General features: G+C 43.0%; 1 protein-coding gene across 4 annotated transcripts; it reads right to left on the bottom strand.

The window, feature by feature from the left end:
• Nucleotides 1–5,375: 5,375 nt before the first annotated feature.
• Cbx3 (chromobox 3) lies at nt 5,376–18,847 on the bottom strand. 4 transcript variants are annotated; one of them, XM_028864152.2, is made up of 6 exons: nt 18,547–18,847; nt 17,148–17,201; nt 13,834–13,976; nt 11,281–11,443; nt 7,497–7,591; nt 5,376–6,655 (listed from the first exon to the last, which is right to left on the bottom strand). In XM_028864152.2, the coding sequence occupies exons 2-6, from the start codon at nt 17,169–17,171 to the stop codon at nt 6,529–6,531; spliced, it is 552 nt and encodes a 183-aa protein (XP_028719985.1). In that variant the 5' UTR covers nt 17,172–17,201; nt 18,547–18,847; the 3' UTR covers nt 5,376–6,528. The 4 variants fall into 4 exon arrangements, with proteins under 4 accessions (XP_028719985.1, XP_028719984.1, XP_028719987.1 ...); XM_028864151.2 differs by lacking the exon at nt 18,547–18,847 and adding an exon at nt 18,340–18,465; XM_028864154.2 differs by lacking the exon at nt 17,148–17,201 and having other exon boundaries at nt 18,547–18,846.
• Between the last annotated feature and the right edge of the window lie 248 nt (nt 18,848–19,095).

Raw genomic sequence — 19,095 nt, 5'->3', positions numbered from 1 at the left:
GCTCCAAAGCTACACAGAGAAACCCTGCCTCGAAAAACAAAAACAAACAAAAAGACCCCTAATCTATCAATCAAAACAGAACCACCCTCACTACACACCTTAGTAACGGCTCCTGCCTCTCCTGAACCCCCTAAGAGGAAGCCTCAAACAACACTCGGGCCTCTCAGTGCCCTTGCTTATGCGGTTGATGTCAGTCTTGACCCTGTATCTCTCTATAATTTGCACTTTCCTTCAGCTTTCCATCAAGTTGTCTTGCTTCTTTTAAAAATCTGTGTGATAGCCAGCCATGCACGCCTTTAACCCCAGCACTTGGAGGAGGCAGAGGCAGGTAGATCTTTATGAGTTCGAGGCCAGCCTGGTCTACACAGTAAGTTCCAAGTCAGCCTGGATGAGATAGATTCTCTGCTCGCCGACAAAAAACTGATTGAGTCCTTATTTTCAGGTCTTTGGATTAAAAAGTACCTGGAAACACTTGGCCTGGACCTTGGCCACCAATAATAATTGCTCATAAAACGGGCAGTGGTGGTGCACACCTTTAATCCCAGCACTTGGGAGGCAGAGGCTGGTGGATCTCTGAGTTCAAGGCCAGCCTGGTCTACAGAGCGAGTTCAAGGAAAGGTTCCAAAGCTACACAGAGAAACCCTGTCTCAAAAAGAAAAAAAAAAAAAAAAAAAACCAACCAATTGTTCATAATATATCTTATATATAATAAATACAAATAGTAAAGTCATAAATATATATTATTTTGGCTTGAAACTTACTATGTAGACCAGGCTAACTCTGAACTCTACCTGCCTCTGACTTCTGAGTGATGGGACTAAAGGCGTGCATTACCACATATGGCTTTTGAAACTTACCCTAATTAGTCTTATCAATAAAAACCTGGAGTCAGATGTTGAAGGTGAAAGCTGAAAGATCAGAGGAAAGCAGGGCAGCAGCCACTAGAGACTTCTTATCTCTACGAAATCTCAGACTGAATGGGATTCTGTCTCTACAAATCCTCAGACTGAAAGGGGGGTAGGTGGGGGGAGAAGATCATGTCTCCACCTCCCTAGTGCTGGGATTATAGGCGTGAGCCACCACTTAGTCTGGTTCAAACTTGTGCAGCCCAGGGTGGCCTTAAACTGCTGATTTTCCTGCTTCCTCTTCCCAAGTGCTTAGGTTAAAGGTGTGTGCCACCACTGCCTGGCCTCTATGGCTAACTAGTGGCTAGCTCTGGTCTCTGATCTCCAGGCAAGCTTTATTTGTCAGAACACAAACAAAATATCACAAAAGGCTTTCTTTGTTTTGTTGATGGTAGCCAGTCTGACTGGGGTGAGATAGAATCTCATAGTATTTTTAATTTGCATTTTCCCGATCGATAGGGATGTTGAACATTTTAAAAACTATTTATTGTCTGGCCATGGTGACATATGCTTTTAATCCCAGCACTTCATAGGCAGAAGATCTCTGTGAGCTAAGTCAGCCTGGTCCACACAGTGAGTTCCAGAACAGCCCAGGCTACATAGTGGGACTGTCTCAAAAAACCAACCCCCCCAACCAAAAAAAGCCCCAACCAAACAACAACCCCAAAATATTTATTGGCTATTTGTATTTTTTCTTCCTCCCCCTTCCTGTTTTGTTTTGGTTTTTGAGACAGGGTTTCTCTGTGTAGCTCTTACTGTCCTGGATCTCGATCTGTAGACCAGGTTGGCCTTGAACTCACAGAGATCCACCTGGCTCTGCCTCCTGAGTGCTGGGATTAAAAGTGTCCACCCCTCCCCCGCCCCAGATGTATATCTTCTTTTATAAACTCTGTTTGTGGGGTTTTTTTGTTTTTTTTTTTTTTTTTTTTGTTTTTGTTTTTTTGAGACAGGGTTTCTCTGTGTAGCTTTGCGCCTTTCCTGGAACTCACTCTGTAGTCCAGGCTGGCCTCGAACTCAGAGATCCACCTGGCTCTGCCTCCCAAGTGCTGGGATTAAAGGCGTGTGCCACCACCGCCTGGCTAATTTTTTTTTTTTCTTAATTGAGTTACTTGCTTAGTTTAGTTTTCAAGTTCTTTGTATATTCTAGACATGGATCCTTAGTCAGCTATTACTGGCTTTCCACTCTGAAGTCTCTTTGCGAGGTTAATGGTCTCCTTTGCTAGGAGAGCATTTTAACTCTACGAGGTTCATCTCCTTTCCTCCTGCCCCTACATCTTGAAGTGTCTCCTCCACTTCTAGAAGTTTCAGAGGGTTCAGGGTTTACATCTCGGTTCTCTATTTCGTTTAGTTTTGTGTAGAACCAGATAAAGACCTCATGTCACTCTTCTGTTCTTAGTGTGCTGGTTAGCTTTTCTTGTCAACTTGGCATAAGCTAGAATGACCTGAGAAGGAATCACAATTGACTATTGCCTGGACCAGGTTGGCCCGTGGGCAAGTCTGCAGGACTCTGTCATGATCACTAACTGATGTAGGTAGGCCCAGGCCACTGTGAGTAGTCCCATCACTAGGCAGGTGGCTCAGGCTGTAGAGGAGCCTGACATAGCTAAGCATGAGCCAGTAAACAGCACTTCTCACTGGGCGGTGGTGGCGCACGCCTTTAATCCCAGCACTTGGGAGGCAGAGGCTGGAGGATCTTTATGGGTTTGAGGCCAACCTGGGCTACAGAGTGAGATCCAGGACGCAAGAGATACACAGAGAAACCTTGTCTCGAAAAACAAAACAAAACAGAACAAACAAATAGCAGTCCTCCATGGTTTGTGCATCAGCTCCTGCTTAAGTTCCTGTCCTGACTTCCCTCAGTGATGGGCTCTGACCTGTAAACTGAAAAAAAAACTTTTCCTCTCCTAAGCAGCTTTGGGTCATGGAGTTTGTCACAGCAACAGAAAGCAAATCAGAATGGCAGCTGGTATCCAGTGTTTTTTTTTTTTTTTTTTTTTTTTTTCTTGAGACAGGGTTTCTCTGTGTAGCTTTGGAGCCTGTCCTGGAACTCGTTCTGCAGACCAGGCTGGCCTCTGCCTCCCAAGTGCTGGGATTCAAGGCATGCACCACCACCTGGCTGGTATCCATTTTTTTTTTCTTCTCAGAACTGTCTGTTAAAAGAGGCTGTCTTTTCTGTTAAGTGTTTAGGAAGAAACATGGTCCCAGAGAAACATGAAGTTGGATTTTCTTCAGGGAAAAGTTCAGATATAGTTGTGCATTCAGAAGCAAAAAGCTTCAGCCTGCCTAGGATAACAGAACCTGTTTTTTTTTTAACCTGAGAGGGCAGGTGTTGTGCCTTAGAAAATGGGGCAAGGTTGGGTGACATCATCTAACTAGGCGAAGACATTTTGTCTTCTGTATTTCTGGCTGAGGCAAGTGTTTGAAGCTCTCAAGTACATTTCAGGAGAAAGAGCTTCAGGAAGAATAGGCCTAGTTAGTATGTGATATGACAGGTTGTTTGTCCTGTCTGTAGCTCTTCTGTTCATGGCTTTACTATCTGAAAGGGACCATTCCTAGGAACGGGGGTGGGGTAGATAAGTACTTGGATATTTGTGTGTGTGTGTAGGGGGGTAGACTGCAGCTGCGCATGGCCTTGTCCGCAGTCTGCAGCAGCTGGGACGGGAGAGACTGCACCTGGAGTGTCTCGATTCTAACCTTCTCCAGGATTCTGGTGTCCTTGTCAGACACCAGGGGGTTTCAGCTGCATAGATTTGTATCTGGAGCTTCTGTTGTTCCATTTTCCCACAGTTCTGTTTTCATACCATGCTGCTTTTGTTGCATTGACTCTGTAATATAACTTGAGATCAGGTACGGTCATACTTGGAACTAAATTATTTTCTTTTTAAAAATACGTTTAGCTAGACATGATGATGCACGTAATCAGGTCCAAAGAAAACTCTAATTCCTCAAACTCACAAAAGCAGACCAAATATCTAGAAATGGGCTCACGCTGGACTATGGTGGGTTTCTGGCCGTTAGGTAACAGCCAGCGTTCCTCAGGAACTTGAGAAGCCAGTTCCTCTCTGCCAAAGGTGTCCTTTTCTTTACCTCTGGCAGAAGGGACACATGGCTACCTGTAGTGTCTCTCAGCATATAAAGTGCAGGCTGCCCTCCAAGCTCCTCTGGTATCTCAAGTACCTGTCACACATCCTGGTCCTTCTCACTTCCTACCTTAAGCTCCCAGGCTTCCCTTCCCCAGCTGCTGGTTTTCCTTATAGCCCTGCTATTCCAGCTGTATTTTCTCTATTCTCTGCTCTTCTCCCCTCTTAAGACCAGGTTGTCTTCTGGCCAAGGTCAGTCTTCCCTGGACTCTTCCAGATGCCTTTGGCTGTTCTCTTTATCTACAATAAAAATCTTCCCCTTAACCATACCATGGAGGAGTCATGTTAGGAGGCTACTATTCTAAACCTAACACGCATACACAAATGGTACATATGCATACAACCACCCCAATAATGCCTATTGTTAGCCTTTTGGCTAAGGAACTGAGTGGTATGTTTGAGACAAAACAAAATTGAGGTGTGTCAGAAAAGGAAAAAAAAAATCATTAAAACCTACTTCCTGACAGTTTGAACAAGCACTGTCTAGTTACGACTGAAAAAAAAAGAGGTATAAAGGTTAAAGGTCAACTTAATGGAATGGAATCAATACATACAATCCTGTGTGTGTTTCTGTGGGTATTTGCTTAACTGAGGGTGAAGACTCTCCCTAAAGTGTGCAGCCTTTCCAACAGTGACCCAGATATAAAGCAGTCCAAGGCAGGCTGAAGATACAGATCAGCAGTGAGCAACTTTCTGTTCCTGCAGAGAACCTGAGTTCAGTTCCTAGCATCTACTCCAGGCAGCTCATAACTGCCTATAACTCCAGGGGATATAAGGCCTCAAAGGTACCGGCCCTTACTGTCCCCAGTTCCCGTAATTAAAAAGCAGTATTGCATGCCCACCTTTGCTTCCTGATTAGTCAGTCTATCCCCGAAGCTACCCTCCACACTCGAGCTTCTTGGGCCTTCCAACATGTATTTGACTCCCTTCAGCACCAGGCTGGGATGACAGAGCTCAGGCTTCCTGTTTCATGAAGTTAAAGGACTGTTAGCCTCTCCATTGTGCAGATGGTCAATGTTGTGACTACACAGCCCATATTGACTGCAAATAAATACACATGTGTATAATTAAGATTTGTGGTGAGATGTCTGTGATCCCAGCACTCATGAGGTAGAAGCAGGAACACTGGAAGTTTTAGCCTAACCTGGGATAGGTTAGGTTATTTCAAAATAAAAAACCAGAAGTACTTGGGAGCCTGAGAGAGGATGACTGTTTAAGGAGAGCCTGAACTACAAAGAGGCCCTGTCTCAAAAACAATACAGGGTGAACTCTGTGATTAGGTGTTTCCACCCTCGTTACAGAGCAAATCAATGACAAAGAAGTCATCACATAAAGGAATATAAAACTATTTATTGACCACTGTTCACCATTATTTACAATAAAGTAAATATACAGTTGGATGACATTCTGATACTACAAAGTTACTTTTCTGGCTCATTGAACCAGAACCCAAATACTGAAAAGATTGATCCTACCAGTAAGGAATGAGTCAGGGTACAGAAAAAGCATGCAAGTCATTAACTTATATTACCAAATTTTGTTCATTTATGTCAGCGGGTCTGAAATTGCCAACATCATCTCTAACCATGACCCCATTTCCACAGCAAACAGATATTCCACAAATCATAACCTTTTAGTAGATTTCAACTTTCTATAAAGGTATGGTTCACTAGAGGAACATTTACATGCCCATTTAAGTCTTTTTGTTTGGTTTTTAGAAACAGGGATTCTCTGTGTAGCCCTGGCTGATCTAGTCTAAATCAGAGGTCCGTCTGCCTTCATGCTGGGATTAAAGGCATGCACCACCACACCCAGCTTAAGTCTTGTTATTAAATCATACTACTACTTGTCTAATTCCGTTTTCTGAAGGGGAGTGTGTAAGGACAAACTTTTGTAAATAAACTACTGTATTTATGTGATAATACATAAATTCTGATGTGGTTGCTTTAAAACTATCCAATAAATTACAGAATCATCTACTTAATCTGAAAGGTTATGGTTTTAGGAAAATGTTCACAATGATGGAATCTCATCAACACGTTTTCATCTACAGTTTTTGAGCATTAAAAAACAAGACAAAATGAAGAACAGTTACGCAAGTGTTTTATGCATATACACGCATACAAACAAAAAACCCAGAATGGTCCTTCTGTGTCCCAGTTAAAAATAAGTTCTGATTGAGTAATGACTGTAAAATCTCCTCAGCATTTAAGAAAAGCTGTTCTTCAAAGCCGAGGAAATACAACGTGGTATCAAATATTCTATTGTTAAAGAAGCAACTACAGAAAGCTTTCATTTGCTCAAAGGAATCAGTGCCTTTTGATGCAGAACAAAAACCGAAAATATCCCAACTACTGTCAATACTTCAAAACCAGCATATCAAACTCGATTTTCATTAGAACGCTATTTTTTTCCACACTAGTAATTCAAAACCAAAGATCCAGATTTTATATATATATAAATATATATAAAAATGCAAACAATTATTGCGCCTCATCTTCTGGACAAGAATGCCAAGTCAGCCTCTCCTCATAAAAGGCGATGACAATCTGAGGACACTTCATATTTGCCTCCTTTGCCAGCACCAAGTCTGCCTCATCTGAGTCCTTCCTGTTGTGAGGAAAAAAACAGGTTAAACATATGAACTGTGCCTGTCATCGGAATATAAGTGCTAGCAGGGTTGCATGGCAGTGTGGTTACATCTCAGTGAACTTCATTTCTCCAGAGGCTATGCATTTGCTTGTTCTTAACCTTCACTTACTGTGGCAATCCCACCTCAGGCTCTTGAGTGCTGGGACTACAGGCACCATGCTCAGCTAGGTACTTCCCATCTTTATCTTAGGAACTACTTAAGAAACCTTGTGTGTATAGCTGGGCAGTGGTGCTGCATGCCTTCAATCCCAGCACTCGGGAGGCAGGGGGATCTCTGTGAGTTGAATGTCAGCCTGGACCACAGAGTTAAGTTCCAGGACAGTCAGGGCCGTTACACAGAGAAACCCCATCTTAAAAAGAAAGAAACAAGGAAGAAACCTTGTGTATAACAGAGAATCAACACCCTCTCCCCCTCAGGCCTAATTCTCTTGGAGTCAGGTGAAACTGTGAGTTAAGGGCAGCTTGGACTACATAGAGAATTCCATACCAGCCAGGGTACACAATGAAACCCTACTTAACCTCCTCCCTCCCCAAAACCCCCCCCCACGAAAACTAACCAATGTATCTTTCTAACCTTTTCTCTTTACTTTAAACTGTAAGATGATTCAGCAGGTGAAGATGCTTGGCACACAAGCCTGGCAATCTAAATTTGAACTCATGAATCCACATCCAGGTGGAGAATGGACTTCTTCAAGTTGTCTTCTAACATGTACCGTGACACATGTCCTGCCCTCGTCATTATGCATGCACACACACACAGAGTAAGGAAACACATGAAAACAACTGCTCGAGCACGTACCATTTCATGAGAAACATTAACTCGCCACTGCTGTCTGTGGCACCGATTATTCGTTCAGGATCCAGACCTCTGGCAAAACCCCTTGGTTTGTCAGCCTGTTTAGAGGGTTAAGTAACAGCCTACATAAATATTTTCATTCAACAAATAAAATTAAGAATTCTTTATGTAATACAACTTTCACCAACTCCCAACAGTGAGACAGGAACAACTAGAATAAGAACCCAAGTTACAGGCTACAAAGAAAAAGAAAAAGAAAAAGAATCCATCAAAAAGAACCCAAGTTAGATAGGATGTAGTTGTAGTTTAACTGGCAGTGTTTGCCTCATATGCAAGAAATCCTGGGCTTGGTCCTGCACTTGGTAGCTGGAGGCAGGAGGATCAGGAGTTAAGACAAGCCTGGGCTACACAAGACCTTTTCTTATTAAAAAAAAAAAAAAAAAAAAAGATAAAATTAAAAAGTCTTACTATGTAGCCTAAATTAGCTCTAAACTCTCAATCTTCCTGCTTCAATTTCTTGACTGCTAGAACTACAAGTATGCAACAACATACTGAGAAATTATATAGTCTTGAAATTAAATTTCCAATGTCTATAAACCTAGCACTTTATAGAGGGTAGAGGCATAGTAAGTTCAAGGCTGGCCTGGGCTATTTAGTCAAACTTGACCAAGAACCATCCCTCCAATGAAAAACAAAAACAAGTAAATAAATATGTAGCCACTTATAGTAGCAAAAGCCTATAATCTCAGTACTCAGGAAGATCAGAGGTTTTAAGTGCACCCTGGGCTACATAGCAAGACCGTGGCCTAATATATATACTTATGAAAAGACCCTAAGGGGCTGGAGAGATGGCTGAGTGGTTCAGAGCACTTGATTATGGAGAGAACCTGGGCTCAGTTCCCAGCACCCACTTGATGGCTCACAATTGCGTCTAACTTCAGTTCCAGGGACATGACTCTCTTCTAACTTCTGTGGTAGCTGCACACATATATACTTGGACCTCCTTCCAATATTAACATTTCTAATGTAATGTTAGTCACTATTGCTGGGTGTTATGATGTAAACCTTTAATCCCAGCACTTGGAAGGCAGAAGTAGTCAGATCAGGCCAGCCCTGGTCTACAGAGTAAGTTCTAGGACAGACAGGCAGGGATATGTATAGACCCTGCCTCAAAAAACAAAACAAATTAGTTACCAAGCCAATCCCAAACAATAAAACACAATGAATTTACTTCTATAGGAATTAAGTCAAAATTATTTGCTTATTTTAAAGACACACACACACACACACAAATCTGTAAGGTCTCCTATTTTGACTTAACTGATTTAGATTACCTTTACAAAGTTCTTTTAAATATATCACAGCAAGCCAAGAGTGGTGGCATAAAGCCCCAAGATTGATCTACCACCTAGATGGAAGCTGGATAATAAGGGATTAAAGGCCAGCCTGGGCCATATGAGACCATCTCCTTATTTTGGAGACAGGTCTCTAAAACCTGTCTTGAAGTAATTCTTCTATCTTAGTCTCTCAGGTGTTAGGATTGTAGGTATGAACCATCATGAGCAGCTCTGTCTTCCTTAGACACCGAAGACTCCTCTTTTTCACAACATGTTTAACACCCAATAGGTTTTATTTATATGCATACTTGTAATTTTTTTTAAGCTAAGGCCTTAATGTAGGCAAGGTTTGCTATGTATAGCCGATGACCTTGAATTTACCTCTAAAGTGTTGGGATTATAGGTGAATGTCACCTTGCCCAGTTTCCAATCAGTTCTGGCCTTAAACCATTACTTGTTTTTCTTTTGGTATTGTTATTTTTAAAAATTATGTGTATTTTTCTGTGTAAGTATGGGTGCTCTTGGAGGCCAGAAAGGGTTTTGGATCCTCTGGAGCTAGAGTTACAGGCAATTTTGAGTATCCACATAGGTGCTAGGAACTGAACTTGAGGGTTTCTACCAGAGTAGTTTGTGCTCTTTAATTACTAGTACTTTAAAACTGTTTTCTTTAGGAAAAGAAAAAGCTTTGTTTATGCACTTGAGTACATGGATGACTGTGTACTATGTGTGTGTCTGGTGCTGTGGAGGTCAAAGACCCACTGGAATTGGAGTTACAGACTGTTAGGAGTCACCAAATGGGTCCTCTGAAAGAACAGCCAATGCTCTTAAGTACTGAATAGTTCTCCAGCCTAAAACTGTGTCCCTGACCCCTCACAGGGTCTCACTATATAGACCAGGCTAGTCTGGGAACTTGAGAGATCCATCTGTCTTTGCTTCCCCTGCACTAGTAGACTAAAGCCAGGCCCCTACCCCAATTTCTAAAACAAAACAAAAATGTTGGCAGTTATAGCCTACATAATTTTGGAGTGTATTTGAGAACTAATGATATCAATAACTTAAAATTATTTTTTGGGAGTGCATCAATATGAATTAAACTGTTTAGAACACTGCTGGCTCAATATAGCTTAGGCATTACTACCAAAGTTCTGCTTCCCTTACATATATGCTTTATTTTCAGATCTTCATCTGTAATCATCTTGTTTTCTTATCTATAAATTGGGTCATTATCTAGACTTAACAGGGTTGGTATTAAGATTAATGACCTACATATGCAAAATTCTTAATACTTATTCAAATGACCACATTTGAAGCCCATTAGTTCTTTACTAATTTAATGTGTGCTGCATGCTTGGAGTTGGTGACTAATTCAGCACCAAGACTTTTCTTTCAATTATCACAGTAGGCCAATAAACAAGGTAAATTTAATGTTTTTAAAGGCAAAGGTACAGATTACCTTATTTATCCATCACGAATGGCTCTATAAAAAGTTTCTTTTTTTCTTTTTCAATTGGAGTTTAAAAAAAAGTATTCTAGGGCTGAACAGTTAGAGGCATTTCTGAGTTCAATTGCCAGCACCTACATGGTTGCTCATAACTGCTTGCATTTCAGTTCCAAGGGTTTAATACCTTTTTCTGGCTTCTGGAACACCAAGAATGCATGTGGTGGGTGCGCACAGGCATGCACACAGGCACACACACAGGCAGGCAAAATACCATACATGTGGAAGAAAAAAAAAAAAAGCATTCTAGTTTTAGCTGGGCATGGTGGTAATGCCTTTAATTACAGCACTCAGGAGGCAAAAGCAGGCAGATTTCTGTGACTTTGAAGCCAGAAAGGGTTACACGGTAAAGCCCTGTCTCCAAAACCCCTAACCTGTCTCGTTTTCTAAAGTAGGCACTGTGGTGAACACCTGTGAATCCAGTATCAGGATGCCAGAGGTAACATGATGAGTGAGTGGTTCAAGGCCATTCTCTGCTACATGAGACCTTGCCTCAACCCCAACCCTCAAAAGGAAACTAACCAAAAAGGGAAGGGATAGAGATGAATTAGAACAAAGTATAATGATAAATATGCATGAAAATACCAAAACAAGCTGGGCAGCAGTGGTGTATGCCTTTAATCACAGCACTCTGTGAGTTCAAGGCCGGCACAGTCTACAGAGCGAGATCCAAGACAGGCTCCAAAACTACACAGAGAAACCCTATCTTGAAAAAAACAAACAAACAAAAAAACCCAACCAACCAACCAACCCCAAACAAACAAAACAACAAAGAAAGCCCCAAACAAAAAAACACAACAAAACCCATCACTTTGGAAGCTAAAGAACAAAATATGGACTAATTAAAAAGTATCCTAGCTGGGGAGGCGGAGGAATGTTCAAAGTAATGGAAATTCAAGCTATTAATTTTTGTTATATAGACCCAGTCTAACAGGCAGGACTTTATACTTACAGCATCTCTTTTCTTCTTCGATTTGCTATCATCAGATTCACTGTCAGATAAAGATTTCCTTTTTGTACCATCTTTTTCTTTACCAGCTTTTTGAGAATTAAGAAATGCTTCAATTAATTCTGGACAATCTAAATTTTCTTCTGGTTCCCAAGTATTATCAGCACTGTGTTCAGTTAAAGAAAACAAAAGGTTGATTCAATTAAACATTGCCATTACCTGGACCGGTTTATAACTATCTGGGAAAAAAAGTTCCCATATGACAAACACTAATACTGGTAGAATAATAATAGAAATATTCTATTCCTTATATTATTTAAAAATGTCTAATTTCTTTCATGCCCCTCTTCACATGCCTAAGTGAGCAATCTGGTTTTTAACACCAAGGCAGTTGAACCTGACTCTACGGGCAGTCAATAGTGGTATCTTTCTGGTTCCTATGCAGCTCCCTTCATGTAACCCTAGCTGGCCTCCAACTTTTTCTGTAACCCAGTCCTCATTCTCCTGTCCCCTTCCCAGGTCCTGGAATAAAAGGCAGTCTCCATCACACCCAGTTTATCTGGTGCTGGGGATCAAACCCAAAGCTTTGTGCATGCCAGGCAAGCACTGTACCAATTAAGCTACACTACATTCCAATCCTTTGAGTTTTCAAAAAAAATTTTTTTTTAAAGTGGGGGTCATATGTACCACAAGCTGGCTGTGAAGAACTCTCAATGCTGGAACTATAGAAGGATTTTTAAAAATAGTGATTCCTAATTCCTTACATATTATGCCTAGGTTTGGGATCTCCAATGATGTCTGGAAATAAAATACTGATATATTCTCATATATGAAATGTTTTCAAGTTGGTTCTCAATTTGGGAAATGATATAAAGCAAGGGCTGGGGAGAAAAAAAAAGCCAAATCTAGCCTGTTGCATGGTCTGCAAAGCATTAACCCTGCCCCCTTGAAAAAGATATAGCATCACCATGTAGCCCAGGTTGGCCTCCAACTCCTAAGCTTTCACAGTGCTAGGATTATATATAGTACTGTACCACCAAGCCCAGCTCAAATTTTTTCCCTTAAAAAAACTTTTTAAGGTAAGGAGGAAATGAAAATAAATTAATTTTAGGCAGGGTTCATAAGCTGTTACTGGAATAGTCGTGCCCATTTAATACATTAGCTACTGCTGCTTTTATGCTGCTCATGTAGACAAATCAATGGCCCACAAAGCCTACAACAGCCACATATAGATGCTTTGGGGAAGAGACTGCCAACTCCTGCCTCAGCACAGGGCTGAAGCAATCATTCCCATGTGTTTTGCAGTAGAGTTGTGAAGAAAATGAGCATCACCTCACAAATATAGAAGTATGGTCACCTTATACCAATGCAGACTATTTTGTGCCCCAGCCACAGGTATCTTTATAGAACTAGATGGAATGAGTAATTTCAGAGATATTTGGTGCCAGTAACATTTGGTACTCAATAATTTGGTCTGCTGATATCTTCAGACTGTAACATTGGGAAAGCTTAATTTTGGGAGGAGGGCTAATACCTCAAATTTAGTGTTATTTTCAGTATTGTCTTCTACATTGTAAATATATTATACTGTAAAATTTAGGCTCTTGGTCATAGATATTCAAATTAGTACAATATTTAATAAAACATTAAAATGCTTTAGTGAAAGAACACACCGGGACATGAAAGATGCAGAGAGGTAGGAAGTGGGAGATAAGGGAACGAGAATCCATTATAACATGCTTTGCTTAAAAATGCCACGGCATTTAGTCCTTTGCACGCTAGCTTCAAAATTGCTTTAGTGAGCTTTAATTTTCTAAATTTGACTCTATAGCAATAAATTAAACTCTAATATGTTAGTTTCAACCACTGCTAAAGCTTTGAGTTTTTTAAATTTATTTTTTTGTGTGTATGAGTGTCTTTTCCCTGCACTTATGTATGCATGTGCACCATGTGTGTGCCTGGTGCTTGAAGACGTCAGAAGATGGCACTGGATACCCTGGAACTTGAGCTATGGATGATTATGAGCTACCATGTGGGTGCTAGGAATTGAACCCTGATCCTCTGTAAGAACCAGAGTCATCTCTTCAGACCCCTATAGCCTTAAATGAACCTCAAATAAGATAATTCTGGAACTAAAACTGACTTCTAACAAATCTTTGGGCAAACTGGTAAAATATTTAAGCTAAAAGTAACATTTAAGAATATTCTAAGTACAATTACAGATACTAAAGTTAAGGACCAGGGATATTGTTGATAAAGACTGCTGGCCGAGCATGCATGAAAGTCCTGGGTTCAATCTTTAGGTTCACATAAACCAGGTGTGGTGGTGCATGTCTGCACTGGGGAGGTAGAATCAGAAAGATCAGAGTTTAAGGTTATTCTTGGCCATATAGCAAGCTCAAGAGTAGTTTAGGATTCACAAGAACCTGTCTCAACAGAACAAAAAAATAAGTAAATACATAAATGAGGCATGTTGAACTCCTCTAATCCCAGCACTTGGAAGCTGTGCTATATAAGACACCCTGACTTAAAACAAAACCATAAGAAGTTTCTTACTCTGTGAACCCTTTCCACTTGAGGAAATACTCCACCTTCCCATTCACTACACGCCGGTCCAGTACTTTTTCTACCACAAATTCTTCAGGCTCTGCCTCTTCAACTTTTTTACTCTTTCCATTCTGTTTCTTTCCCATTTTTTGCTAAAACAAAAGAGAAATTAAGAAAATTTAAAAAAAACCTTGAGTACATTTTAAGGCCAAATTGTTTATTCATCTGACACAATTTTTTATTTTTAAATAAAACAAAAAACCCAACAACACCCCTTTTAAACTTCTGTGACCCAGGGTAGGCATCTTCTGGAAAGTCAATAGATAATAAAACAAAAGCTTTGCTCCACTGATTTACATTTGTAACCCAATACCCTTCACCAGTATGACAGAATTGAATAACAACAACAAAAACCACCTGAGAAATAACCTTATCCTTTTTCAGTTTTATTTCCAGGATCCTACAAGACCATGTTTACCAGAATTGCCACTCATTTTAATCACTACACAGTGACAAGTAACTAGAAAACTTTAGACAGCAACAGAGAACAGAGGAAGTATTAGTAGTGGTGGTTTCAATGAGAATGGCTCCATAGGATCACATATTTGAATGGAAGGTCCCAGGTGGTGAACTGTTTGATGATTAGAGGAGGTGGGGGGTTGGGGTTGGGGTTAGGGTGGGGGCGGGAGTGATGCTTGGAGGTTTCAAAAGCCAATGCCATTCCCATTTCGCACTCTGCCTTGTGCTTGTTGTAGATCTAACTGGGCCTCTTACTGCTACTTCGGTGCCATGTCTGCTGCAGTCTTCCTACCAGTATGGTTATGGACTCATCCTCTTAAACTGTAAATCTCAATAAACTCTTCTTTATGTAAGTGGCCTTGGTCACGATGACTTAACACAGCAATAAAGAGCAACTAAGAATGGAGTGTGATAACAAAAAAGAAAAACAAAACAAAAACAAAACACTTAAGACAGGGTCACATATAGCCCAGGGTAGCCTCCAATTCACTTTGTAGCCAATAAAGACCCTGAATACCCAATCCTTCAGCGTCCACATCCCAAGTACTGGGTTTATAGGTGTGCACCACCACACCCCACTAAATGATAGGTCTTACTAAGTGTAGCAGAGTAAATCTATTAAAACTGCAGCTCTAAGACATCCCTTTCTCAATGGCAATATCAATTTAAAGTTGTCCCAAGGATAAAGTTAGCTGCAAAATGAAAACAGTTTTAGTCATGGAGATCATGAATAAACTAAAAAGGACAAGATTTTCCCCATAATTATTACATGTAATTTTTCCTGACCACTCAAAACAAATCTAATAATATCACTTTAAGAGTCCAAAATGGTGGTTTTATTCTATAAATGGGAGAAAAAAATTTCTTCCTTCCCGGGTTTCAATCTAGAATCTTCACTGGTAGCTGGTTAAATTTACTTTGGAGAGGCATGAGGTGTCTATGATGAGCTGACTAGCAGCACCCAGGAAGTTGAAATAGGCGGATTATCATGCGTTCAGTGTCAACCTGGGAAAACCATCTCAAAAGACCAAAAAAAAAAAAAAAAAAAAAAAAAAAAAAAAAAATCAAAGTTTTTCCTTTCTGGGTGGGTGGGTACAGCATCACTCCTGAGTGTCTTCTCAGCACATAAGCAGGCTTGTTAATGGAGTGAAACTAGGTGTTTAAAACATCAAAATAGTTAATTACAAGCCCCTATGGGACACCACAATAACCTAACACAGTATGATCAATCATTTCATTTCTACAACAGTGCTATTTAGTCTTTACAAATTTTTTTTTTTTTTAACTCTTTTTTTTTTTTTTTTGGTTTTTTCGAGACAGGGTTTCTCTGTGTAGCTTTGCGCCTTTTTCCTGGAGCTCACTTGGTAGCCCAGGCTGGCCTCGAACTCACAAAGATCCGCCTGCCTCTGCCTCCCAAGTGCTGGGATTAAAGGCGTGCGCCACCACGCCCGGCTCAGTCTTTACAAATTTTGAGATAGTAGCCCAGTCTAGCCTTTAACTTGCTGTGATCCTCCGGACTCTGCCTCCCCCAGTGCTAGCATGGTAAGTGTGCACAGGTGCTTCTTAAATAGTTAAAATGAACCAAATCAAACCAAACCAAAACCAACCAAACAAAAAACCCCTCAAACGCCTAGTCACTACTAAAACCATCCCCCAAATGAAGGATCCAAGCAGGAAAAAAAAACATCAGCACCCAAGACCACCAAGATACTTAAAATCTATTAGCATTTAGGGGCATACCTACACAAACATCCTGTGGAATTTTACCAGAGGATGTCATGCTTTTTTTTTTTAATTTGAGACAGGGCTTCTCTGTGAAACAACCCTGGCTGTCCTGAACTCCCTCTGTAGCCCAGGCTGGCCTCGAATTTAGAGATCCACCAGCCTCTACCTCTGGAGTGCTGGGATTAAAGGCATCCGCCACCACTGTCCAGATGACCTAGTTTTATCTTATGTGTGTGGGTTTTTTTTTTTTTACACTATAAGGTGACAAAAATAAACAAGTATGTCTTTATAAATTTGTCTAACTTGCTAGAAAACCCAAGAATACAAACACTGGGTTTAGCAATAGTCAGGAAATTGCTCAAAAGATAAAGAATTGATCTCCTGTTCTTTCATTCCTAGACATAGTTTGTAATTCTTGCTAATGGCAACACAATGCAGTTGTTATATTTGATTCCCCGTGCACGAAGTACCTTTCCTAAAATTCTGCATGAATACTTGGTGTCTCTAGAATTCTGCACAGATTTAACGATAATCATACCAATAAACTAAGACTTTATAGATTTCCCCTTGAAACATTTTTTTCACAATTAAGCTCATTTAAAATGTTCTCATGGGGTAGTTGGGAAGCACTGGTGTGGAGATCAGGGAACGATTTTGTGAATCTTGTTCTCTCCCCGTCCACTTTTCCTTGGGTAGAAGATTGAGCCATCTTGCCAGCCCCAAATATGCATTTTTATCTCAAAATAAAAACACTCAGTTAAAGTTTTACTATGTAATCCTCTTAAGATCAGGTTTTAAAAGCTGCACTGTGACCCTCCCTATGGAAAGCCAGTAAGAATATTTCAAAATCAACAATTTAGGTTTTCTTCAGAGTACTGGGAAGTACCCTGGCTGTCCTAGAACTCATTCTGTAGACCAGATTGGCCTCCAACTCAGAGATCTGCCTGCCTCTGCCTTCAGTTTGCTCAGATTAAAGGCGTGTGCCACACTACCTTAAAGGCTTCTTAGTTGTAATTTTTTAAGAACAAAAAAATTCTTCAGTTAAGATTCTTACATGTTTTAGGGTTTTACGAACTTACCAATGTAGTTTTATTGGAGGCCATTTTTTTTTTTTAAATCGAAGACTTGAAGAACTATTGCAAGAAAAAAATGCATGAGTTAAATTTTCATGACACACAAATGGCAGCTACAAGTTTTGTGTGGGATTTAACCTGCACATTTCAGATAAAAATGCAGCGAAAACGCTTCTGAGTTTGTTGTTAGTGTTTCCTACTTGAGTATATCAGTGCTTCAACCAAATGCTAAAGGTAACCTTACCAAGGACTGGTACCTCAGACCACTTTACTTGGTGATAACAGAATTACCTTTCCAATTTAAATCTCATTTGTAACATTCTTTTTATTTTGTATGAAAGGCAAGCTTCTGTTTCAAAATCAGGCATCATTACTTAATTTTTATCGGTAAATTACCCTAATTTTTTTCCTCTGGACTTCTGAATAGTCCAAGGAGCTCCTAGATAAATGCAACCTGATGTTTTTCAGAAGCCCTCCCTCTTCAATCACGAAGTAAAAGGAAAACACTAAGATGCTTCAGTCCTATTTCCTGGCCCTAAAAAATTTTTTAAGGGGGGTGGGTATCATTCTATAGCCCAGTCGGGGCTTCCACTCCAGGAATTCTCCTGCCTCCGGCCTCTGAAGCACGGTCCTGACAAAGCCAGAAGGAACTGAATCCTCCATGCCTGCTCCCCTTCGAAGAGGGCCCCTTCCCTGCTCCATTCCCGCGTCGACAGACGAAGGCGGGGAGCCCGCCCCCCACTCGGGAGCGCGGGCCTCGTGGTCAGCGCCTCCGCGGGGAGAAACAAAGGCGGCGGCGGTGGCGGGGGCTCAAGGGCACTGCGCCACCAGCCCGCGCCTCCCCCTCCGGCGGCGGCCACGTAGCGGGGAGCGCGCCGCAGCGGCTCCAGGCCTCGGGCCCCGCGGCGGCCGAGCCCACGGCGCGGCTGGGGGAGGGGAGCCCCGCGCTTTGTCTGGAGTCGCGGCAGCTGTCACCGCGCTCCCAGCCTCTGCACGGCCGTACCGCCATCTCCCGCGCAGTGGCGCGGCGCGGCCCGGCCCGGCGGCCCGGCCCCGCCAACCCCCCCCTCCTTCCCCCCCCCCCAGCCGCCCCGGGGCCCACGGCGGAGCGCAAGGCCCGCAGCTGTCCCGCAAAGCCCGGGCGCACCGAGCCTCCTAAACCCCCGCCACGCGCCAGATAGAAAAGCAAGGCACCGACTTCACCGCTCCGCTGCTCCGGGCCGCGCGGGTCCTTGCAGAGTCTCCGGCTGCGCGCCTCAGCTCAGCCACATCCGAGGGGAGGGGGCGCGCGGGCAGCTCGGCCGGGGAGGGAGGGATGGGGGGGAGGGGAGGCACCGCCCACGCTCGGGCCGCGCGGGGCCCGCCGGGAACGCGTCCTGCGGGGGGCGGCGAGCGCGCCACTCACCGTCCGCGGCGTGGCGCCTCGGGGGTCTCCTGGGGGGTGGGGGAGGCAGGCCGCACCGCCGGGGCCTCTCCGCGTCGGGCCGCGCCGCGCGCCAAAGCCGGGCTCCGCCCACCTCCTCGCCCTGGGCCCGCGGGCTGGGGGGCGGGGGGAGCTAAGCAGCGGGGGGGTTCCCGCAAGCACCACCTCTGCCCAGGGCCTCGGGCGGTGGGGCGCACAGGTCCTCCTGGGAGGGAACCCTTGCGGCGGCAGGTACAAAGATTAGCGTGGCCCGGGAGAACCCGGATGAGGATTGGCGGAGGGGGGGGGGAGCCGCAGGGTGGAGAAGGCCGCCCGCCCGACCCGCGCCTTAGGCCCCGCCCGCCGGCGTTCATTTCAAACTGCGCGACCGTTTCTCGGCTCCCTGCGCCGAGGCGGGGCGGGGTGGGGCGGGGTCGGGGGGGGCGGGAGGGCCGGACCTAACTCCGGGCGTAGTAACACCGCCGCGCGCGCGCGCGCGAGCCTTCCGCCATTCACGGAGCCCGCTTACGCAAGCGACGTAAGGCGGTCTCG

Source organism: Peromyscus leucopus, chromosome 3, assembly GCF_004664715.2.
Source record: "Peromyscus leucopus breed LL Stock chromosome 3, UCI_PerLeu_2.1, whole genome shotgun sequence".
Taxonomy (NCBI): domain Eukaryota; kingdom Metazoa; phylum Chordata; class Mammalia; order Rodentia; family Cricetidae; genus Peromyscus; species Peromyscus leucopus.
This window is presented reverse-complemented; position numbering and strand designations above follow the sequence as displayed.

Bases quoted from the DNA above. Each gene is read 5' to 3' on its own strand.
- Cbx3 (XM_028864152.2), bottom strand. From the start codon at position 17,171: ATGGCCTCCAATAAAACTACATTG. The intron at 11,444-13,833 runs GTAAGAAACTTC...AACTGAACACAG, and splicing joins AAGTGGAAAGGGTTCACAGA to TGCTGATAATACTTGGGAAC. The intron at 7,592-11,280 runs GTAAGTATAAAG...CCCTCTAAACAG, and splicing joins CGAAGAAGAAAAGAGATGCT to GCTGACAAACCAAGGGGTTT.